General features: G+C 44.4%; 1 protein-coding gene across 3 annotated transcripts in view; it reads left to right on the top strand.

The window, feature by feature from the left end:
• LOC311010194 (fidgetin-like) overlaps nucleotides 1-24,317 on the top strand; it is a 72,969-nt gene that overhangs the window by 21,380 nt on the left and 27,272 nt on the right. The window contains exon 4 of one of the 3 annotated variants that reach the window (XM_084004780.1): nucleotides 4,310-4,401. In XM_084004780.1, coding sequence (XP_083860906.1) covers nucleotides 4,310-4,401 — 92 coding nt within the window. Of the gene's footprint in view, nucleotides 1-4,309; nucleotides 4,402-14,361; nucleotides 14,444-19,800; nucleotides 19,910-24,317 lie in introns of those variants that run through there. The other 2 variants (XM_084004784.1, XM_084004783.1) reach the window with 2 other exon arrangements.

Below are 24,317 nucleotides of genomic sequence, written 5' to 3'. Positions count from 1 at the left end.
AACACGCCGAGACAAAAGACAGCCCAATTCTTACATGTCGACAATCCAAACTCTTTGAAAGCCGAAAAAGAGAAGGCGTCGCAAAACCGGCAACCGCCTTCCACTTAACTAGCCGTAGCTTTTGAATCGCATTAGAATACATGAGGACTCCTAGACAGAGAGGTGCTCTCCCCTGGTTCCTAATGTATGACTATTTCATATGGACAGGAGAGGGGGGTGAGGGGGAGCTGTCTGTGGGGGTGATTGACACAGGCCCACATTAGGAGCAGCTTTTGGAAATGGGTCCATGGAGACTTGGCGGATTGGGTCTGCTGAAGGAACGGTGTCTCCGTGAGGAGCCGTGCCTTCTTAACCCCACTCATTGGTATGCCGATGTGCGGGTAGCAAGCCGTGCTCCAAACGGCACAGCCTTCCAGACTGCCCCCCCCGCTCCCCACTCCCCTCGCCAACCCAACACACCGCTACGCCGACACAATCCCACCGAGGACCCGTGACGATATGCAGCGTGGAATACTGAATCAAAATAGGCTCCAATTAATAATCACATAGTTAGTTCATTTTTAGGCTCCCTGTGCGCACGCTGTGGCCTGCAGGAGAGCTCAGCCTTCCAGAAGTTTCAGTGGGGGAAAGTTTCTTGCTGCAACACACACACACACACACACACACACACACACGAGGCGTCAAACATGTCAACTTGGTGGAAATAAGAAAGCACAGGCCCTCGAGTCTGTCCCTCCCACATGTGACAAAAAGCACGGGCAAAATAAAATGTTTAAATTTGGTTTTAGATCTCGCTTCTGGTCTCTGGAATGAGACGAATAACATGTCAGCATTGAGACATACTCTGCTGTCAGGTAAGACGACAGAGTATCACTTTACCCTATTGTGACTTTGAACTATATGACGGTAAGCAGACAGATTGTTTTTGTCACGGAACTAAGTGACCTTGAACCCCGCCGTTCTCTTTTCAAACTCTTCCTCCGTACATCTAAAAATATTCCCATCAGAAGCAAACTGATAGGATTTACAAGACCTAATGTCATTGCAAAGAAATATTACCACAAACATACAGTACATATTTTTGTCTTTATCATTCGGGGGGAGTTATCATTTAGCAAGCTTTGAGGTCCAAGGTGAGACAGGAATATTTGAGTACGCCTAATGAAAGGCAATATAAAAGGTGCCTCTCGTGTTGTTTGAAATCGGCTTGTTTTGTTTTTTGGCTATGTTACATGTGCTGGCACTAATTATACAAGCTAGGTAGTCCTCGCACATTCAAAAAAGAAAACTCGACCATTTTTGACATGTTCATTTAAAGTTACTAATCAGATGTAAATATGCAAAGCAGGTCCCGATGGGATTTCTTTGATATGCAAATTGAAAGTGCAAACAAAGGTGGGGGAGATGAAGGGTTTCTTTTTGTGTGTGTGTGTGTGTGTGTGTGTGTTTTTTTTTTTTTTTTTAACAAAATAAAAAAAGAAAATCTCAGAGATGGTATTGTCGTGACATTCTGTTGGAAAAAGAAAAATGTGAGATACCGCCTTTAATGGCATTTTGGAAGACCAAGGCCAGAGACGATGTTTCTGCAAATGTTTGGGCACGATAAAAAAAAAAAAAAACAAGGTTTCACCACAGCCCAAATTTTGACTCGTATTCATATATCAAAGCCAGCGTCCGATATGGATCTTGTCCTATTTGCCATTCGCCTACATCAGAACATGTAAACAGGCGTGACAGTGTTCTTCCCCCTCCTCCTATCATAACAGCAACTTACTGGCCAGTTATCTGTTTGATGGGATGTAAAGGGAAGGTCAGTGTTTCCATAATTCACTCCAGAACCATAAATCACATTATATGATCTCCTCTGCGCGGGGAGCTGGCGAGAGCTGTTCACTCTGACTGCAGAAAACGACCAATTCACTGCCGTATAATATGGCACTTACGGGCACAGGTGGAGCCTTTTAAAGACATTGTTTTCCTCTTTCCCTGCAGCTCGCCGTCCACGCGTATGTTCATATTAATCGTGTAAAAAAGAAATCTCACCGCTCGTAAATCGCGATCATCATTTGCGGCGCGTTAGCACAATATTAGCCTCGCGGCGCTCCGGCTCGCCGCTGACAAAAGTCCCTTTGTGGTCAGTGGTGAGAGGCATTGGAGGGAAACTGACTTTTATTGACACGGAGCTGTCAGAATGGAGACGGCACCGCTGTTCATTTCCAATTTCAGTCCACAGATTGGAATCCACCGCTGGGCTCTGCAGTGTCTCAAGCACCATTTTCTGAACCTATGGTGTGGAAAACATGATTTAATTCCTGTTCAATGCTTTTCATCAGATTCTCCAGCCCTCCAAATCGTCTTTGTGTGGCATCGTATTGAAGGAGTAATTGTGCATCACTGTGGATGCCGGAGTGCAACATCCTCTGGTAAAGCCACGGGTAAAATTCCAGCTGGACAGTTCAACTATAGAATATTATGGCAGTTGTTGTAGCTTGATTACTTATCTATCTCAAGCTTCTACCTTCTTTGCCTACTGGCTAATTCATGAAGAACGTGCATTCTCTCTGCTGGCCACCAGGGGGCGACTCCTCTCTTATTGTATAGAAGTCTATGAGAAAATGACCCTACTTCTACTTTGATTTATTATCTCAGTAACCATGAGTTTATGGTCTCAATCTGTAGTTTCAAGTCTTCTTCGATCCAGCATGATGTTGAATTATAGTCCCTTAAGCAGGGGATGCTTAAGGGGCGGGGCTACTTGCTGATTGGTCGCTACCAATGCAGTTAGCTACTAAGACGACGTTAACACTTAGCTGTAAAGTTGACCTTGAATTATGACGCTAACTTTTGATCTCAGCTTCACACCAGAATCCAGGTCCAGATCCAGTAAGGGTGCCGCTCCGCCGCTTGTGATCCTCAGATCCTCCTGTCGCTCCAACACATTCATATTCATGTGGATGCGTTTCTTTCAAGCATCCGCCACGATAGAAGATGCTAATTGACTTTCCACGTAACGCGCTGTTAACAGGTCACGGCCGTTTCACGTGTTTCTGCGAGGTCAATCGGCTGTTTACGTTGCCGTGGTGATGTCTTTTTCAGTGTAAGCGACACTGCAGTCGCGGTGCTGAAACAACTGCAACTAATGGAAAGTGACTGTAAACCATTACCTGGATGTATGATCAATATTTTAATGACATCTTTGTGGATAGATGCTGCTCTTTTGCCGATTATATGTTTATTCACGTAGCAGCGGAAGCTAAATAAGTAAACGTTAGATTTACCCTCAAATACAAGAAACGCTCATTATTTGGCTTCGACTGTTATTTCATGGTAGACATTTATACCATCGTTGCTCAGCTGTGGAATTCAGCCCAATAAAAAAAAGTCATCATTGCTTCAGGACAAAAAAAGATTGAGAGTGGCCAGAAATACCCATCAAGCCATGCATGTTTTACTTGTTGACCGGCTATTGTGGCGAGGCCAAGGCTGGAAGTATGGAGGGGAAAATAGAGAGAGAGGGATTTATTATCCCGCATTGAAGTTCACCCCAAAAGAGCTAGCATTTCACAGGAGCTGCACGCTGACCTTTCCGACAGCCAAAAATGTCATTGAAGGTTTAAGGCAAAGAAATCCAGTTGTATTTAACCAAGCCTTCAAAATCTTTGACATTTCTTCTGATGTTGCCACAGGATGGCACCCTGAAGACTGAGCGCTGGCCTTCTCATACAGCGCTATAGCTTTCCACACATACAGGCTTCACATGGAAGCAAACACCAGTCTTCACTATGAAAAGAAAGGATTTAGAGATACGGCATGGCAGCTGATAAAAGATAGGACTGGATCCTTTTTAAAGCCTGTTTTTGTCGTCTTTTTCCTCACATGAATGGGTTATTAATTAGGAAAGACACACGCAGGTCATGTGGCAACAGTTGCTGATAATTTTAGAAAGATTATAGAGGTGAAATTAAGATATTGTTCAGCTCCAAATGTGCTCTGTTTTCTTCCTCACACACATATACACACTTAAACCTTTTTTACGTCTTCAGTTTTCTCTCACTCTCCGCAGTTTGATCTCCTTTCCATAGAAAGGCACTTCTGGTGTCACCTATGGGACCTTATTTCTGATTTTTTTTTTTTTTATCCTATTTGAATTGTACCATTAATTACACATATGATGTTTTTTTTTAATTTAAAAAGATAACTTTGCAAGTCAAGAAAGTCAAAGATCCTCTTTTCATTATTGCATGACATCACTAAGATGACTTTAACACTTCAGGTTGACCTTGACTTATGAAGCTAACTTTCTCAACAGCTTCTCACCGGAAACCAGATGGATCCAGATCCAGACACCCAACACACAGCCATCGTAGCTTCAGAGGGAGACGCCACTTTCCACACTTTTGGGTACGTTGTTCTAATTTACTCATTTCACAATCTTACACTTCTACAGTAATATGACATCAAGATGTGCAAAATTAGAGTTTAAACAAACACCACATGTGTAATTCATGGCAGGATAAAAAAAATGATTTATCTCTTTACGTTTACATATTTTTCCTGAAATCCCTTGCTGAAGGGGCGGGACATTTATCACACACACACACACACACACACACACACACAGAAACTCCACTGCATCAGTACGGTGTCAGTCTGCATCTTCCCTGCCACTCACTAAATTGGACGGAGAGCTGCTCCGCGCTCAGGCAGAACAAAACTAGGAAGTGCTAAAGCTGGAGGCAGAAACAAGGGACAGGGATTGGGGTGAGGGAGGAGGGGGAGGCGGGTTGTGAAAGAGAACACAGGGGTGGAGGTGGAGGGGGTGCGTCAAGGAGGAGGCGACACACACACACACACACACACACTCACAACACCACTGGATACCACCGCGGTGGTCCCTCGCTGATTCACATTCCCCTAATGCCAGTTGGCAACCTCTTGGACAGGCACACTCTCCCCACGCACACACAAACAAATAGGAGCTCACAAACACAGTCTCTCTACCCCCACGCCGCTCCAACTCCCTCACTCTCTTAGAAAACGGACACAATGGTGGGGATGGGTTCAGCCTTTAGACGAGGCACAGCTGCAGATTGAAGTCTTTACACTTGCGTCGTCTTCTCGGTGGATTGACATCGCCTCCAGGAAAAGAGGGCCGGCCGACTATCTGAAGAGCTAAACCCCCCATCGGCGGGAAAACAGAGGATTTGTTTCATCACCAATGCAAGAGTATTATGACCTCCGTATTCTCATTTACTCAATGTAGAATTATTCACAGATAATCTGCTTGACGAGTCAAATGTCTTAATTCTATGGGTGGAAATTGCAGTACATGTGGGATGGGAAAATTCATGTTACTTCATAGATAGATCACATGTTTTATTAAGAGCAAACCCTTATTCCTGTAAGTCTTTTCCTATAAAGTGGTTTCAGACTTAAGTGTCTCCAGAAGGAGCTGCGTAAATGTTGCACAGGTTTAGTGAAAGTAAGTATGACCTCCGACATCCTCCCGATGTGGACTTTGATCGTTTTTTGACAAAGAAGAAGAATGTATGGACTACTCTGGTTCTGCTGCATTCCTTTTGATTCCATTTATTTCCCACCAAACTATTGAAGCAGGTACATTTCCTGCCATCGCGCTGCAGCAGCTACGTCCGTTTACATCCACTTACATCTATTAACATCCATTTTACAGGCATATTGGCTTCTCGCAGTGTTGTGGAATGTTGTTTTCGCCCCATGTTGGCAGAACCAACATATAAGTGGATTAGCGCTGCATATTATAAAGCCGTCGTAGCTGAAGAGTAAAGAAACATTTTTCCAGATCCCTGCTATTATCGATTCAAGGTTGATGCAATTGGTTGCTGGTGGCCGTCATTGGAATAACGCAGAATAACTGGATGTAAAGCCAGTTTGTTCATGTGAAGGTCTGACTGGTGCGTTCACGTGTACTTCATACAGCTTTTTCTGTCAACAGGGGATGAAAACCCTGAACGTGTACATTACTGTCGTTGTACATAGAATGTTTAGAAATGAGGGAGCGCTATACGTCGCTAAAAAGGTTTTATATGAAAGGATTTTTTTCCTCCGCCTGTCTCCGTGTCAGGAGTTAGAGGTTTGTCCACCTGGCTGCGCTCTCACATTTGTTAGCATTTACACATGCATCTTTATTCCCACTCAAACCTCCGTGATTGTATTCAGGGCCCGGCCTCGCGTGACCTCTTACCTTGAATCTCGAACAGCATGTGTAAACACATCTATATGTTAGCAAGAATCTCCTTTTCGCTTGAACAAAAAAAAAAAAGTAGAAGAATTCTGTGCATTTTGATGTGATTTTTGAGCACTTCCGTTTGGCGTCCGGCGTCCGTTGAAACAATAGCGGTTTATTTTCCGGTCCGCTCGCAGCCAGTCATTTAGAGAAGGATTTTCTATATGAATTAATTACAAATGCTTGGAAATGTCAAGTATAGATAAAGCCTAATACCCTGTCTCCTCCCTTCTGCAACAGAGAAGCTTTTAAATGGCTCTCTGCCAGCCCCTATCTGCCAAACGACACCAAGGTTACTGGGGGAAGCTGAAATATTCATAATATATGCAAAACCACCGCTGTCCATGGACAGTGTTCATTGGAATTCAAGAGCGAGCTTCAAACCTTTGACAACTGCTTAAGTAATTAGTTGCTGGGAGAGCGACACCCCCCCCCCCTCCTCCACCTCCACTTCCCTCCCTCCACATAGCTGCTGAAACTAGCAAGTAAATATTAGAGCATTTTATCTTTTCAGTTTGATAATATAATTGATTGTGTTGAGGAAAGCTCGTTTGATTCTGTGTAGTTCATCTAAAGATTGGAATAATCCACTGTTTTCTGTATTTAACTCGGCTGGTTTGGACTTTCTGCGTTCTCATTTTAATATGTAAGTAAACGGTAAATTAATTAGCCGAAATAATGTTGAATTGCGGCGAAACTGCATGCTCATAAGTTATGTAACGCTCCCAGTTTGGGTTTTCAGCGAGGAGGTGCCTCATGCCTAATTCTGCTGTGTTTGACTTACAGATTGCGGCCGATGTATTATTAATAGCAGACAACAAAAGGACAACATGTTTTGTGTTGAAACAATAGGAGAATTCGGTGTTGGACAAGGGCCTGTATCCTCACCCCCCCCCCTCGCTAGTCGCCGGTCAGTTCGTCAAGGCTGCAGCACAATGAGAATCATGCCTGGATTGGAGCCGAGCCAAAGCCCATTCAGAGCAACCCCTCGTGCCGAACGCGTTACCCCGGCCTATTAATCTGAGGAGACGGTGTTTTTTTGTGTTTACTAAGCATGATTCGCTTCTAATTAAAGCGAAAATAATTATACTTCAAAGGAAGTGCGTAGGCAGGAGGCACAAAGATGAGAGTCGCTCAACGGGCGCGGGACGGCAGAATGAATCACATGAATGGCGGAGATATTAAAAGTCTTTCTTTATTACACGAGTTGAAGTGTGAAGTAAATCACAGGCCCTTTCCCTTGCACGGCAGCGTCACATGTTAACCGTCATTTCTGATAATTAACACTTATAACCATTCAATAGAGACGATATACACTGAGAGAGTAGCGCTGAGGTGGGAATACGAGGCTACTTATTTAGAAAGTGGCGAATCAGAGGGATCCGGTGAAATACGAGCTGACTTAGATGAACATGTAAGCCTGACTCCAAGGCTTGGTTCAGCAGCCATGCCTTGTGCGAACAATTGGGCCAACCCCTTTTTACGAGCACAAGTGTCCTTGTCCTTGGTGAGGCGAAGGTCGATGTCGCCAGCCCCCCCCCACACCACACCACACACACACACACACACCTCTCCTGCTGTGCCGCTTCCACCGGCCATTCATTTGGGCTTGTGATGGCTCTAATAACATCTCCATCGCATTAAAACTGAACCGAGCTGAGGAGATGTTAATACTCCCCTGCACTCGCTGCAGGGAAATTGGTCATGTATTACAACAAGTGCTTTTTAAGGGCCTCTGCGGCCAAGTCTATGGACACGGCAGATATTCATGGCTGCCTGCGTGTGAAGCTCTTAACACGGTGGATTTTCAAGTTGTGACAGTTCAAGGGAAGCAGCGCTGTTAACATATTCAGAATGGTCCTGTAGCAAGGCCGTTCCTCCAATTCCTCTTTGCATCTCCACTGCTGGGCTGACAAGGTTGCCTGTTATTTTTTTTTATTTTTTTTTTTAAAGATGGAGATTAGAGAGGAAAGCTGCAAACACTCAACTCAAAAGCGTGGTCTGCTAAAAGGATAATGGTCGAGTCAACACGTGAATATAATGGGAAATCTGAGCAAACAATATGGACGGATGGATGGCTGCTATCAATTTATGCTTATTTCATAAAAAATATCAGTATGTATAAGTGTGTAAAATCATCTAGACGACTGGCTTTTATACTCCTAATATCAGTTACATTATAACTTAGATTATTATGATTATTTATGCAGTTTTTCAACATCTATTTGATCTCATAAGAGATAAGAGACGCTGAATTCTCATCTTACTTACGTCATTTTCTAACTTCCTGCCAACCCCGCTGAATCTACCCATTCAATTTCACCAGTAAAAAGTAATTGTATTTGAAATATTAATAGTTTATGTCATAAAATTGCAATATTGTATCGATACACTTACAAGTAATATCGCGATACTATGTTGTATCGAACCTTAATATAGGTTTGCATTGCTCAAAAAATTCAAAATAAAAAGAATTGTATTTGAATGCCAACTTTTAAACAGAAACAAGTCCGTTAATTGTCTCATTGAATGATTTTTAACTGTATTTTCAAGATTTTTCTTTACAAAATGTGATCCGATGAATAATGGGAAAATGGGCCACAATTTTTTAAGTTTTTCTTGACAGCGTCAGGAGGGGAAAACTGCATAAATTTGGTTGTGATCAGAGCTCATCATCTGTTAATATCCGAATAATGTATTTGTTTACACGCGTTGTAAAAGGATAAAGACAGATTGAGGCTGTGATCCTGGGCTAGCTGTCACCGCCGGTCACCATGGTGAAGGAGGGATTGATGGCACCCATTGGCTACTGAAGATGTATACATCATGTTGGTCCAGGGCTGCTGCATCCAGATGGACCCGAGCCATCCATTGTCTGTCAGGGACACAGCTGTCTGAAGTGCCGTCCTCCCCTCTCCTCCTCTCTTACGCCGCTAACGAGTGTCTCACCCACCACATAGGATGATGTCGCCTATAGTGGAAGGAGGTTTTTTTTTTGTTTTTTTCCCTTTTGTCAGCACACAAGGTTTTCAAGAAGCGAGATGAAGATATGCATGCTTGGGTTTCTGACATCACGTCAGAGCAGCGAAGCTCACAATGATTTGTCGTACCTTTTTGTCTGGAAAAAAATCGTTTTCAATGTAGTATTTTTGAAGTGTTGGGATGTCTAGAATCTAAAGGGAGCATTGTGAAAGGGTGAAGGATAGCGGTAAAAGAAATGGCTCTCACCGCTGATTATTTTCAAAGTCAGTGAGACTCGTGAAGCGACAGAATGTTAACTTTTTGTCTTACAAGGACAAGGTGAAGCTGAAGTATCAGTTATCGATTTTTACAAAGTAGGTTTCTTCACATAATGGAAGAAAAAGTAAGAGTTGTGTTTTTCTTCCAACATCCTTACTCCCTGCATATGAATAAAAACACCAGTGAGTGTTGATATAAAGTTGCCTCGCACTTCAAGCATCGGTGTAACATTGTTCGTGTCCTTAAAAGGAAATGGAGATGGGAAAAGAGATGGCCTTTTTAAAACTTTTTTTTATCATTTTCTCAAATCTGAACATTGATTAAAATAACCTCCAAATAAACATCATTTTTCAGAAAGAGAGAAGACTTGTACTCCTCTACACTAAATATGAAGCTACCGCCAGCGAGCGTAGTTTAGCATGAGGACCGGGATCAGGGACTCAACCATACCATCGGGCCACCTTTCTCTTGTTTGTCTCCCGAGGGAGTTTTCACACCTCTAATTCTTGGCTTGGATGAAGCAGAAAAGTCTAAAAGGGCCCTTCACATTACCCAAAATGTTGAACTGCTCCTTTAACTAAAGTGTGACAACTCCACAGGCAGACACACACATTCCAGCCAGCCAGCCAGCAGGTTCATCGCTTCCCCCCGTGGTGTGAGGTGGGACCAGAGAAGCGTGGAGTTATTCACTGTCTGCCTACTTGCTTCTAATAGTCTGGCACAGCGTGACTGACGCTGCCCCTCTCAGCCGCGATTGAGTGTATTGATCCTGAGCCGCTGCCGCCGGCGCGCTCCCTGGACACCGAGCAGGAGGAGACCAACAATCAGATCCTTCACTGGGGGAAAAAGCCCTCCTCATCTGCCTTAATCATCCGATCGATGATTAGCGCGCCGGCCCACTCATGTGTTTCTCCCACTGACAAAGACATCTCAGTCTCTGCTTGAGGTTTGCCCGTTTCTTTGTAATCCTCACTTCCTGCTCTATATTTCCTCCCGCGTCGCGCTCTGTGGGTCTTCTCCTCGTCTGAGTGCTGCATCGGATTTAGTGTGAGTGTGAACCCGGTGTGAAGGCCTTCTGCTGACCATCCATTTTTTTTTTGGAGTGAAAGGGAGGAAGTGCTTGATTAGAAGGGGAATAGGAGAGATGGGCAGAGACAGAGAGGAGGAAACCCAAAGAGGGGGGGATGTAATGGAATCTGACAATAGGAACTGTTGATTCGCCAGCTGCTTTTCGGTGTTGGGATGATTCCAACCCTCTCCCCGAACCCCCATAACCCCCTCCCTGCTGGCGTCAGTAGCCAATGGTGGATTCCTCTCTCCTTCCTTCAGCGTTGATTGGGCAGCAAATTGCTCCCATCACCTGGCATTAGTCCAAGTCTCACCAGTCAAAGCTTTTAATCTGATCATTATCCCCGTGCTAAGCGGCAGCACCACAGCTTCTGTTTGCTGGAGCAAGATATTGTGACTGATTGAGTGAGGCGGGCAGTGATAGAATTTCAGCTCCACCGCTGTCGGACCGTTTAAACGTGTGGATTATCAGAACTGGGACAGGATCATGTGACCTCTCCTCAGGGAGACCGTCCTCACTAGTTGTGTTCCAGGCTGCAACCTCCGGTAATGAGACGTGAAGCCGACGCTGAAGTGCCTTAAACTTGAATTCTCTCTGCTGGCCACCAGGGGGCGACTCCTCTGGTTGCAAAAAGAAGTCTATGAGAATATGAGGCTACTTCTCACTTGATTTATTATCTCAGTAAACGTTGTAAACATGAGTTTATGGTCTCAATCTCTAAAGGGTCATTTAGAGTCAAATAGACCATAAAGCAGGGGCTGCTTTAGGGCGGGGCTACCTTTGATCGGCAGGTCTCTGCCTCTCTTCCTTTTGTTTTTCATTTAATCCACTCTCTTCCACTGTCAAGGTTACCGCTGTAAACAGATTTTGTATCTACACATCCTTATAATATTACACAATGGAAGCAAAAAGCTGCTATTTTGCCATTCAGCACAGTTTTCTGACCTTTTTCTGACATGTCCTTCAGCGCCGTAACATTATATCTCACAGTCAACATTGCCTTTTCACTTGCACAAATGGATCAAGGCATCATCCTGCATGAAGCATCTGAAAGCCAGCGAATGGTGGTAAACGTAGCTCCAGATGAGGGCAGTGACGGTCCTGAGACAGCAGGAGACAGACAGACGGACAGGGTAAGTGTAGGTGGAGGCTCTCTGTGAGTCCTTAAGCAGCCAACTCATCGATTTTTGTCACATTTCAGTAAAACTTTTCAAGGTTGCTGCTCCATGCCCGCCAGCGACAAGAAGTCCAGTGTGAAAGAAAAGCATCAGCAGCCCAGAAGTTGTTTGAGTTGGGGGTTTTTTTTGGGGCTCAGTATCCACTAACGAGCCCTTCCATTGCATGTGGAGTACAACAGAGTCTAGCACATGATTACGGCAGCTCTTCATCCCGCGTGAGGAAAACACCAGCCAGCGGCTTCCAAGTGCTCATTTTCAATTACCTCCTATTAGGAATTCCTGCATCTCCTGCCCCGCGCAGAGAACCCACTCCTGCTGCCCACCCGCTAACCTGCACGCACTCAATCCGGCACCCGACTGGGCCAAGAGCCCGCAAAACACGCCAGCCGGCGAAACAATGCATGATGTAAGTTTGGAGAGGCACTTCACGCAGAGAATCAGCCCCGCACCGTCTCTCGAGATGTAAGGGTGGGTGGAGGGAAGACGCAGCAACAGAATGACTGTTTTTAGAAGATCCACTTCTTCCTGATGAAGTGCCCCCCCCTCCCCTCCCCCCACCCCTTCATGAAAATGGCTCTTGTGGATACAGAGGATAACTAACACTAGAGAAGGGTAGTTATTGTTCGAGTGGCGTTCTCTAACTTGCAAATAGCCTCTCAAATATGTGTGGAGGGCTTTTCTTTAAATTCAACGCTGAGTTTTGCCTAAATGAAATAAAGGAATTAGAGAAGGGAGGCATTTTCAGAGTGTGAGAAGTTAATCCGACACCGGCAGGAAGCGTAACTGGAGATTCTTTTTTGTTTTATGGTAATTGAACAAGTTTGCTGGCTGCGGCTCAAACCCAAATAAAGCAGAACGGGCGGGCAGAGCAGGCGACACAAACGGATCCTCCTCCCTTTATAAGTGACTAATGCGCGACATCAGTCTTCGCTAATGCCCGACTGACTGTCAAGTCTATCTGGCGTGACACAAGACAACCACCCTGTTGTTTCACTTTCCAATTCTGGAGGAGTTGATGGAGGGCGTTGATTGTTGTGTCGTTCCCACGACAAACAGGAGGCAGGGGAACCAATTAGTTCCGACGGCTTTTAACATTCCCTTCAAACCAGGAGGAGACGTGGAGGTTCGTGCTCAGGTTTGCCTGAGTCTGCCACTGGCTTAATTATAAAGAGGGGATGTTTTCCCAAGGCCAGCGCATGCAGACATATTACTAATTAATTCTCCGAGCTTGAATATATTGAGTTTTGCATGCAGAGTGTTTTGGACACATATGTAGCCACATTTTTTTTTACCTTTTCCACTGATGACCACGTATTTTGTATGTGGGAAACGTTCAGGACGGCAGAGCAGGGCTAGAAATCGAATAATTCAACGCACAACGAAAATAACTGAAATAGGTTTATTATGAAAGACACAACTTTATGAAAGCCTTTAATTGCATTCCGTCTCTTCATAATCCTCTCCTGGGTCTTGGTTGGCTGAGGTCTATATCAGCTCGCCGACCTGTCACAGGGTCGATGACAACTCCATTCATTTCAGTGATCTGTTTTCATTTATTCCAATGATATTAAAGGCAACCTAACCAACCCTGGTACTATTTCGTAGTCTGTATGTGCTTCTACCTTGAAATCTGTTATTTTATTAATTTCTTTTGGGGGCTTTTTGAAGAATCCACTTTTGTCTTGACTTCTTGCATTTCCCAGAATGCCTTTGCAAAGACCCCACAGAATAATTTACAAACGGGTTTCAATCGAGGGACTATTTTCCACCACAAAACATAAGTATTAGCCTAATTTTTCAAAACATGGCCCAATGTGAACAATAATATCAAAGTCTGTCCTCCACTGACCGAGCTAACTAGCTGCCGGAGGTGTGATGGTAGTAGCATTTTAGCTGTCACCTCAGAATGCAAGGAACTTCAGTGCTGGAAACTAATCTGAGGCTAAAGCTGGCCGTATCCTCCAGCTGGTGACATGGATTTCTATGCGGCCGATGATATCGCTGCCATAATGGAGCTTTCAAGCATCCACTTGCTCTTTGATTCTGAGTGAATGATAGATGGGGGGAAAAAAAACGTTTTCTTTCAGTCCCCGCCGCTGAAAACGTAACGGCGCGACGTAACCTTGTCCGTGTTTGGCACCGTTTCCATACCGATAGAAACGGCCCGGCACCCTTTCTAACATTGTTCGGGTTGGTGGATTTATTTTTTTCCTCCCTCTCTCTCTCTCTAACAAATCATCTGCCGTGCTGCTGCTGCCGACTTGTTGGACTTCGCTGTGTAAATGGTGCAACACATATGGCAGCTGCAAGCTTTGGGGCCAACTTGTTGAACCTGATGGAGAGTGAAAAGGCCTCCAGGCTGCGTGTGCTGGCCCTCCCTACCCCATACTGTCTCTCCTTCTCTCTGCCTTTGTTTCTCACTCTCGGCGCCTATTGATTATCAGAACTTCCTCTCGACACTCGGATACATCACCTCCTCTCCTCAGCGTGTCTTCGCTGCTCTTGACTGTTGGAGGTTCTCCAGCACTCTCCAAAACCGGTCTGATCCCTCACAAAGGTGAGGGGCTGGAGCTCGTTGTGTTCCAGCACAGCAGAGGTGAACGCGGAGAGGTCTCGTGTTCCTGGCACACCATTCCTTCAGCACACTGTCACGTCTCTTCAACTCTCCCCCTCTCTGATGTTACCTGACAGGTGAGGGTGTGTGTAGGTGTGTGCGCGGCGTTTCATGCATTCTGCATTCGGGGGGGGGGGGGGGGGGGAGGGGAGGAAGGAGGTGAGACAACAGGATAGGGAAAGGATGCTAGGAAGAAAAAAGAGGTGGGAGGTAAGGTAAGGGGAGCAGGGTGGATATGTGCATTGTGGATCTATGTGTGTCTGTAAGTATGTGGGCATCCGTGTGTGTGTGTGTGTCTATCGATTTATGTATTTTTGTGTGTGTGCCATGGACAGGGAGGGTGTGTGATGGCAGTGCCCTCGGGCTCCTCCAGGCGTAAGAATCAGTGAGCAGGTGGAGCGCACCGGCATCGCTGTCTTCTGACGAGTCCCCGCCGTCTCCTGTTTTGTCAGGACCCCTGGAGCGAAGACAGGGGAGTGTGTGTGTGTGTGTGTGTGTGTGTGTGTGTGTGTGTGTGTGTGTGTGTTGACCGGTTGGGATGATCATTAGGATTCACAATGGCTTTGACAGCGGGGCTCTGGAGCAGTGGACACAGCATATGCCCACGGAGATAACTGGTTGACTGACTGGTTATCGTACCGGCTGGCCGCTACGCTAACCATGTCCACTCCGCTAATATATCCAGACCCTTTAATTCAAACAGACTGTGGATGGAAGGCCCCGGTCTGTGCAGCCGACTTGTCTGTATTGCATCAGGCAACAACATGAGTCTGAATTATTTGTCTGCCTGCAAAGTCGCGATTAATTTTGCAGCGGCCAAGCGGATTCAAAGACGGCGGCCGGTGTTGCGATTTGCCGCACGATGTAATTTCTGGAGATAAACAACAAGCATGATTTGTTCTTACGTGCGAGCTTGACCGGGGAAGAGTTGTGTGTGTGTGTGTAAGTGGCTCAGGTGGTAAAGAAAGGACGTCCTAATAATAGCCTCCTGTCTCCACACTGGTCCACAGGCTGTAGCCGTATCGATCCTGCCTCTCCATCTTCTGCGTTGCCCGGCATCGTTATAGACCAGATACCGAGGGTTTAGTTTGGAATCTTGTGCAGCGCACAGCAGCGATTTTCTCCGACCTGAGCTGGATGAAGCCCTGGGGTGGGGGGGGTGTGTAGGGGGCGGGGAGGCAGCAGCGGTTTTTAATTGTTTGTAGTGTTAGTTGGCCACGCTGGAGGCGAGCTCTCCAGGGACGGGCCTCCAGCCGGGGTCGTGACCTCGCTCCTTCCACACAAACACCGACGACACCGCGAACGCGCTAATGCACACAGGTAGGCAACACTGCCTGGAAACACGACAAGGCCATGCACGGGAGCTTCCTCACGACATTTACATCTCCACGAATCCCAGCACACTTTGTGGAGGGTCTTTGTGGAAACCGTAGTCGTGCTGCATGATTTTACATGCAACCAAACCGTGTCGTTTTCTCCACTTCTTCACTGTTTGAATTGAACGACGGTTTCTTGCCTAAGTGCCTTTTAATCGCTCGCGAGACTATAATCATCCATGAGAAACCAAATGGAATCCTCATCAAGAAAGTCTAAAATCTTCTCTGCACTTCAGACCCCCCCCCATCTGCAGAGGTGGTTGTTTTATCCTTTGATCCGCAGTACATTAAAGTAATACTGTGGGTTTGAAAAACCATTAGATGGCCTTTTGCAGGGCAGCAGGTCTGCTTTAAAAGCACGGTGAACCTCGATACAGTTCAGGTTAGAAACTTAGTTAAAGGCACAATACCACATAGTCTCAAATTAGTCTTAAACGGTGTTAGCCCTCAAATAGGACCGTTAACTCCTGACCCGCGCCGCCGCGGTCCAATTACACCTACAGCTTTTTCCTGTTTTCAGCTGTTTGGAGCGAGACGGCGAGTCCTCCGATTCAGTCGAGAGTTAAAATATTCGCTTGCTGTGTCTTTTGTCTTACCGTCCGTCATGCTCTCTGTCTGTCTGTCAGGGTGGCAGGTCTTGTTGAATAGAGAGTGGGTCATCTCCCTGACAGAGCTCAACTGGTAGTTATGGCAGCCTCGCCACGGCTGGCTGGCTCCACACAGTCACCAGGAGACGGGGGATCATCAAGTCTGTCCTCCCGCTCCGCCACACACACCTACACATCTGTGTCGCACACCAGCATGCGCCGGCTCTCATAGACAAACATGCACCCGGGATAATAATGGCTGCCGCTGTAGCATCATTATGACAGACAGGGAACATTATTTGAAGCTTACACACTGCAGGAAAAAAAAAGTTGTATTAATATTATTGGTATTTGCTCAGAATTGTAAAAGAAGAAATTAAATTATAATTTAGACCGCTAGTAGCTGATGGCCGTCAATGCTGTGTGTGCTTGTCTAAACGAAGAAAAAGTCCTCTTAGCAATGTTTGTGGGGTAAACTGTGATGTTTGGCTGTTAGCGGCGCACCACTGGAGCTGACAGACAACTGCTGCCGTGGGAGCAGTCGCCCCCGGCGGCTTGAAGATTAGATTATGTTTCCTCTCCCACTGAGCACCGGACGTCTTTTCAACCTCACGTCTGCAGAGAAAACAGCATTTAAAGTCGTATAAACCTGTAGATATTTCATATGACAACTACAGTTTCATTTTTGCCATACACTCATGAAACTTTCATTTCTCAACCCCGAATTCAAACGGACAAATACACGTCTGATATACAACTATTAAACCTCTTTTACATCTAATTGCTCAGTGTGCAAAATAGTCCACAGACAAAAAAATATGCACAACATTACTATAATGTATATTTCCTTACATAAAAAGCAAAGAGAATTTAAATTTCAGTTCGACTTACATATATTTTGACTGCTTGGAACACGTTTTTAAAAAAAGAAAAGGGGGGGGAAAAAAGGCTTCCACGAGTGAACGTCCCAGTTATTCCACAAAGCCAACAGTGTTTTAATCTTCTTCGCCACTTAATGTCCCATTTAAATGTTCTGCAGCCTTCAAATATGAATCATGAATATCTGCACCCGGGGGTTGGCCGGCACAGTCTATTAGAATACATCACTACGGTACCAGGGGACCACTTTGTGCATCCCTCTAAAATGTATCATATCTCCACTGCAGAGAGGGAGACATGACTTCATGTGTCTTGTGATGTAAGTATTATTACAATTCATGAAATTCAAACACTTATGGCAGGGCCATTAATTTGAACCATAAGCCGTTGGGGAGAGATTTACAGTGGAGTTAAGGGCGATCACACCATTAAAGGACTTGGGAGGAAGACAGAGAGACTGCGAGAGAGAACTGGTGGGAGCTGCTGTGCAACAGCGAGCCACCATTTATTTTTTTTTGGAGAATTTCTTCATGTGTTAAGTGCAGCAATTAATATTTCCGTTTCACGCGTTCAGGTCAAACGCGCAAACATTTCCGTCAGAATCAGAGAGGGAATAGTGGCGTTCTGAAGGTTCACCAGTTAAAACATAACCCCCCTTGCCTTCTGCCTTGACTCCGTCTCCGTCTACATGCAAAGTGCTGAATTTTGTATGAGGGTTCGAGCGTATATAGCAACCGGAACCCTATAGCGATGTTTACTGATACTTCCTCGAGGCGTCTCACTCCGCGCAGCCCATTCTGATGAGAGCGAGCAGCTGAGACCTGTCTCCCGTCGGTTGCTGTGTGATGGTCTTGTTATACAGCCGAGCATGAAGAAACAACGGGCAGAGGTCAGGACATGCAGACGTACTTCTCTGGTTCAAAATGACCAATCAGGAAGTCTGCTCCCAGCCAATGTTCATTTCTCAGATAGAACTAGAACAAATTGCCACGTGACTCTGAGCAGAAACAGTCTGGGAAGTCCTTCATGCTGTGAGTGCTACACATTTATTTCCCTATCCAATCGATACCAGCATTTTACTCTCATATGGTATGACTTATAAACTTTTAATACACTTACTCTTACAGTAAATCTGTATCATAGTGCTTATGTATCCGCTAAATATGACATTACTCAGGGAAACAGATGCTTATCTTTAATAAATACAATTTACATTAATAAAAACAACTGGGTGAGCTATGAAGTGGAAAAAAATGAAATTAAAGGGCCAAAAATATATTTAAAAAAACAAGTGGTCAATCAGGAATTAAATTAAATATTCAGACACTTTACGTATCTTTTGTTTAGTAAAATATAGGAATAGTTTTTGAGAAAAGACATTCATTTATGATATATTTTGCTTAAATAATTCAGATATTATTCCCAAATTCTGTCGATCTATAAATTGTTAGAATGCTTTGATCATTAAAACTCATCCAATATTGAAAAGCATCCCAAAAGTTCTTAATTATTCTGCAAAACCTTTTGCAAATTACACAGATTTTAAAATGAACTTCTTTATCTTTGGGTGGAATTTTAAAAGAGAGAGGTATCGAGTTCTTCTTATTATTTTAAATATGAGTATTCCTGGAGCATATGTTTCCTCTTCAGGAGTGTGTCCAGTGTTAAAAAATACATCCGTTTACACACAAATTAAATTAAACAACATGTTGCATTTTAGATGGCCGGTGTGTTGCATTTTGGGGGATCTTTTAGGAGGAATGGAATATAATATTCCTATTCAGTAGCCCAGGGCGAGAGACAGATACGTTTGTTATCCTGTTTGAATTGTATCATAAATTATACATATTTAACACCACCTGACTCCCCCTGCTTACAGTATATTAGCCGTTAGCTCAACTAAGCTAAGAGTGGTCCCATCGTCTCGTCGTACCGTTCCCTTAAAGTTACTCCGCACCTTGTTGTGGAAACACAAACCGGCTCTTGTCACCGGAGCACGGCTAACTAATGATCACAAACACAAAAACCTCACACCAGAACCGAACATGCACCTTTAGTGTGAACCGACCAGGATCTTCTCCGAGGAGACTCGGGCTCAGTGTTTGCTATCATTTGTCACATGGCCACAATGTTATGGGTTCAAGCAGAAACGCGCGATGGCTCAGTGCACTCCGACGGCACAGTTTTCCATCTCCGCTCTCCCCCCCGGCTCACTTTCATTATCCTCAAGGTATTCAAGGAGGAATGGCTTCTCGGGCCACAAAGCCCTGCTGGACGTTTCAAGTTGCTTTAGTTGTTGTTGTGTGGAGAGAAGAAACAGAACTACCTGCAGCTGAGCTGCTGCTTCTTTAGCTGTACATCTGATTTTAGGACGACGCCTTTTGATGATTTAAATAGAAATCTTTACTTCAAATCGATCCGACAGCCGAAAAAGTTTCTTTTAAAGTCAAGCCTTAAAGATGTGAAGATATCATAGAAGACTGCAAACACACATTTGCACGTTGACGGCAATTAAGCAATTTATCGGCGAGTCAAAGCCACTTTGTTTACATGCTTTAAATTCAAGTTCTCGGGTTTTTTGTAGGGGGGTGGGGGGGGTCTGTGCATGTAAACACCGTCTGAGAACCAGGCCGTCTTTCTCCGAGGAGCCGCTGCAGTGTAACTTCAGCTCCATTGAACATCACCCTTCACTGGGTTTGAGGTATCTGATTGAGTCCATCCATGTGGAGCGCTATTGAATCAAGAGAGTAAACCTCAAGGACATGGTCCGCCACACACACATCCACACAGAAACTAGTGCGGTGCACAGAAACACACACACTTAACAGCGATTGTAGCGATAAAAGGTGTGAACATTGAAATTACTGTCACGTCGTTGGAATTATTTAAATGCTGGGATGTGAAAGGATGTACAGATATTTTAAGGGCAGCCTGTGATTTGTCATTTAATCCCAGCATGCGTAATCTGTTCCCCTAATTATATTGTGTTTTCTTGTCGTTTTGACGTCGGTTCACATTAGCGGGTAGGAAGGGAAATTCTTTGCTTGGAGGGAGGATTGTCTCATTTGAAATGGCCAACAGAGAGAGATGCTGAGAGATGGACCGGTCAGCAACAATAACCCTGCACTCACCGCTGCAGGAGACAACGGCGGCCGACTGTAGACGCGGCTCCACACCTCTCAAGTGGTTAATTAAATGAGTCCACGCACGGAGCTAGCACACAACGCCTGGTTTACCATAAACAATGTGATTAGAGCAGGGCCAGCCAGAATGTGGAGTTGGGGTAAAAAAAAAAAAAAAACTCAGATCACCATGGAGATGTGTGAGAAAAAGAGATCTGAATACAGACAGGGATGTCATTATTACTTCCTTTTTTTTCATTATTTTTCATAATGACTGTCATTATGCGCGGGCTCTGATTGAATTCCATTTTGTTAGTCAGGTTTGTGGCGAGCTGAATAATTATCACTTAAGCGACATTAACATTAATGCTAAACATTTTCACGGTCAGAGCGTCGACGTGTCCTTTGATTATGGAAGAAATGGAGAAAAAGGGAACGTTTTCTGGTTCTGAGAGATGAGAGATTTTTAAATGAACAGCTTTAATTAAAAAAAAAAAGTGTGAATATTAAGTGTTCACTGAGCATCTCCTTACTGTTTGTGGCGTGATCACTTACTGCGTTCAGAATCAACATCAACCCGCCGGCTTCGTTTGTTCTACATGCAAAATTCAAATGAAGTCATCAACTGGCATAAAAGCGGTTACATCATAAGTGTAATCATCAGCGGACTCGTTCATTTACAGCGTGTGAAGTGTAGGAATTGATTAAATCTGTGCGGCCGTTAAGATGTCTTTTTCTTTCGCGAGATGGGGGATAATGTGGATGTTAAGCTGCGAAGAGACTCGCGGCTTTGTGTCTGTAACTGTAACTTAGACGGAGAGAAGGATCCTCCACGAAGCTGTACGAGATGTTTGTGATGGACGCAGAGAAGTCAAATCAATGCTGACACATGTTCCAGTGTGATGACATCACGTTTCATCATAACACCTGATGTTAGCGTATGCTGCACCGCTCTACTCTGCTCTGACCACCTGCCTGAAACAAATATATATAATCATCTGTGTTGTGTGTGTGTTTGTGTGTGTGTGTGTGTTTTTATTTTTGTATTTTTGTAATTTTCTAATATATATGTATAGTAAGTTATTTATTTATTAATGATCAGCAACAATATATGTTTCAAGCCCATAAAGTGTATATATATTGTGTACATAAAGTATAGTACAATAATATATATAGTAATATACATATATTTTTAATATATCTATGTAATCTCTTGCTGTGTTTACCTATATAGTAATTATATGTAGATATCCTTTTTTATACTGTATGTTTATAAGTTATTTAAGCAATTATTTAAAGTAATTCCGCCTCCACCAGCAATATACTTATAATATTCAAGCCCACGCTCTCCTTTTTACACGGCAGCACTATATATTTGGATGAATGTTATAGGAGTTCAAACAGGTCGACCTCTCTGGGGTCACGAGTAAGGTCACCGTGTGCGATGACAAGCTGTACAATTCTTTGTCGGGCAAAAGGTAACGTATGTATTTTTAAAATCCTTATAATAAGCCTCATAATATGCTGTATGTTCATTAACGGTTTCAATCATTTTCTACACCTTAACAAATATTAAAGGGAACAACATTTTTTTTTAATTTCCTAACAGGATTGTATTTTATTTTGAAATTGATTATTGGATTGTTATCAGTAACGTCGCTGCAGCTCCGTGCATGCACTCCCACGCAGACGAAGTGTGTTTTCCATCGCCCTCTCTCTCTCTCTCTCTCTCTCTCTCTCTCTCTCTCTCCCTGCCTGGCTCAGTGGCGGGCGGCCCTGCAGCCTACCAATGCGTTCAGCGAGGGGATTTGGCCGGGCTCTAATCAATCACTGACAGATTACCTCCAAAGCCACTTCCACAGCCATTAAAGCAGGACAAATGCAGAATTGCAACTGAACAAGTTGGAGTTTTTAAGCCAACAGCAGGACTTCCTGGTTATTTGTCAAAGTCACTGCCGCTGAGCCGCATGAGTGGCTGCAGGAGTGTGTGGCGCTCAGCGGCGCTCGCGCTGTGTGTGTGTGTGTGTGTCTGGGAGAATGAGGGAGAGAGACGGTAACAGAGTGAGTGAGTTATTGTGTGTTTTCCAGGTGTGTGTGTGTGTGTCGGCGGCGTTGCTCTCGGCCCAGTGGAGCTTACAGTAAATCACATTCCCTTTATTGCCAAATTTAGCAGCTTATGCTCAATAGGCTCTGCTCAAATCTGCGGCGCGTCCCATCAGGGCGTTAGTCCGGCTCTTAAAAGTGGATTGGCCACACAGTCTCTGAGCAAAGACGACTCATCCCTCTCTTCTATTTTCCTCCGCTGTGTCCCCTCTTCTTTATCTCAGCTGCTGGAAACACTATCTGGGCTTTTCTAATCTCCCTTTTTTCCTCCTCCCTGTGGATTTCCTCCATTGTCCTCCATTCACTGGGGCTTTGTTTATATCAGCCCATATTTGATACAAGACACTAAGAAATTGGATATCATCATTTCCCCCGCCTGTATTACCAAGGGAACATAATCTCTTTCTAAATGCACAGTTTATAAAGAATGGACATTTTTTTTTTTTTATATCCTATAAGCTTTCTTCTTTATCCAAATTGATTTTGACGTTGTGGCGTCGTCGCAGACGCGGAGGGTTAAGTGCTGATAATTATTTGGGGGGGGGAGATGAATAAAAATATGAAATGTGTCGAGGAGAGGTGGCATCAAAGCGGCGCATGTTTTCCCTCTAATACCGCCAATATGGAACATTTGCAGCAGAGGTTTGATTAGTGTGACGTTCAATGGCTGCTTTGATTAAAAAAAAAAAGAAATAACAACCTTTGTTTTTGCCTCGTGTTAAAGATAATTCCCCGTTTCATAAATAACCCGCGAGGAATAATATTAAACTGGATAATTTGTGCGCTTTAAAAAAAAATGTATGGAGTGTGTATTTGCAGTGTGTGTGTGTATGGGGGTTGCAGAAAGGATGTGATGAGGGACGACAGTGAAGACCGCAGGCACTGGAGTTGAAATTTAGCTGGTCATGTGACTCTGACTCCCCCCCTTCCTCCCCCCATATGACCCTGGAGGGAGATGGGAGGCAAAAAGAACACCCCATACCAACACAGGAGGCGGGATTGCATTCGTAGGTGTGTGTGTGTGTGTGTGTAGATCCTTTTGTGCATTGAGGGTTGTGTGGGTGTCCATGCAGTATGTGTGTGTGTGTGTTTCCACCCCCCTCCTATTCAATTAAGAGCTTAAGCTCATTAGTGGCAGACTTACATCATTACCTCTCCAATGGCTAATGAGTTAAAATCTATTTAGATTTATGTCGCCGGTAAATCTCCTTCACACACACGCAGCTTGTCGCAAATCAGAAAATATGTCGCACAAACTCAACCCCGACATTTTTTTTGCCATACTTTTAACAGCAACACATATCCAACACACTTGAATTATACCTTTGCCTCCGGTATGCAAATCAGAGCATGCTGGGTAACGCATCTGCACACTATAATAAACTCCAAAGCCCTGTTTTTGTTTTTTACTCTCCCCCTTCACTTTAACATTAAAGACTCTAATTTAAGGCTTTGTCTAATAACTGATAATTAGCACCGCGTAACCAAAAAGGAAAGAGGGGGGGAGAAAAAAAAAGCTATTACACAGCGATTAGTTTGTGTTTTCAATCCATTCCCATTACACGCCAACAAAAACCTTGATTGTGTTGCGGCCCTGGACAAATGAATTGACAGAATTGTAAGAAAGGACAATTAATTATAGACAATGGAGAGTGAGAGGTAGAGTGGCTCATCAGCTGCAGCTGCCCCAATAAACACAGACCGGCAAACAACAGCACTTTTCTACACGTGCGACCCCCAGATGTGACTTTTTTTGTGATTCACACCCTTTTTATTAACCCTTCAGACCACAATGAGGAGCATCTCAACCGGTCTGACGACGAGGAACAACCTCTTTGATGTCTTGTTTAAATCTGACGCTTTGATAGCCGCCTAACTGGGACA

This window comes from Eutrigla gurnardus, assembly GCF_963514095.1.
Source record: "Eutrigla gurnardus genome assembly, chromosome: 24".
In the NCBI taxonomy this organism is placed as follows: Eukaryota; Metazoa; Chordata; class Actinopteri; order Perciformes; family Triglidae; genus Eutrigla; species Eutrigla gurnardus.
This window is presented reverse-complemented; position numbering and strand designations above follow the sequence as displayed.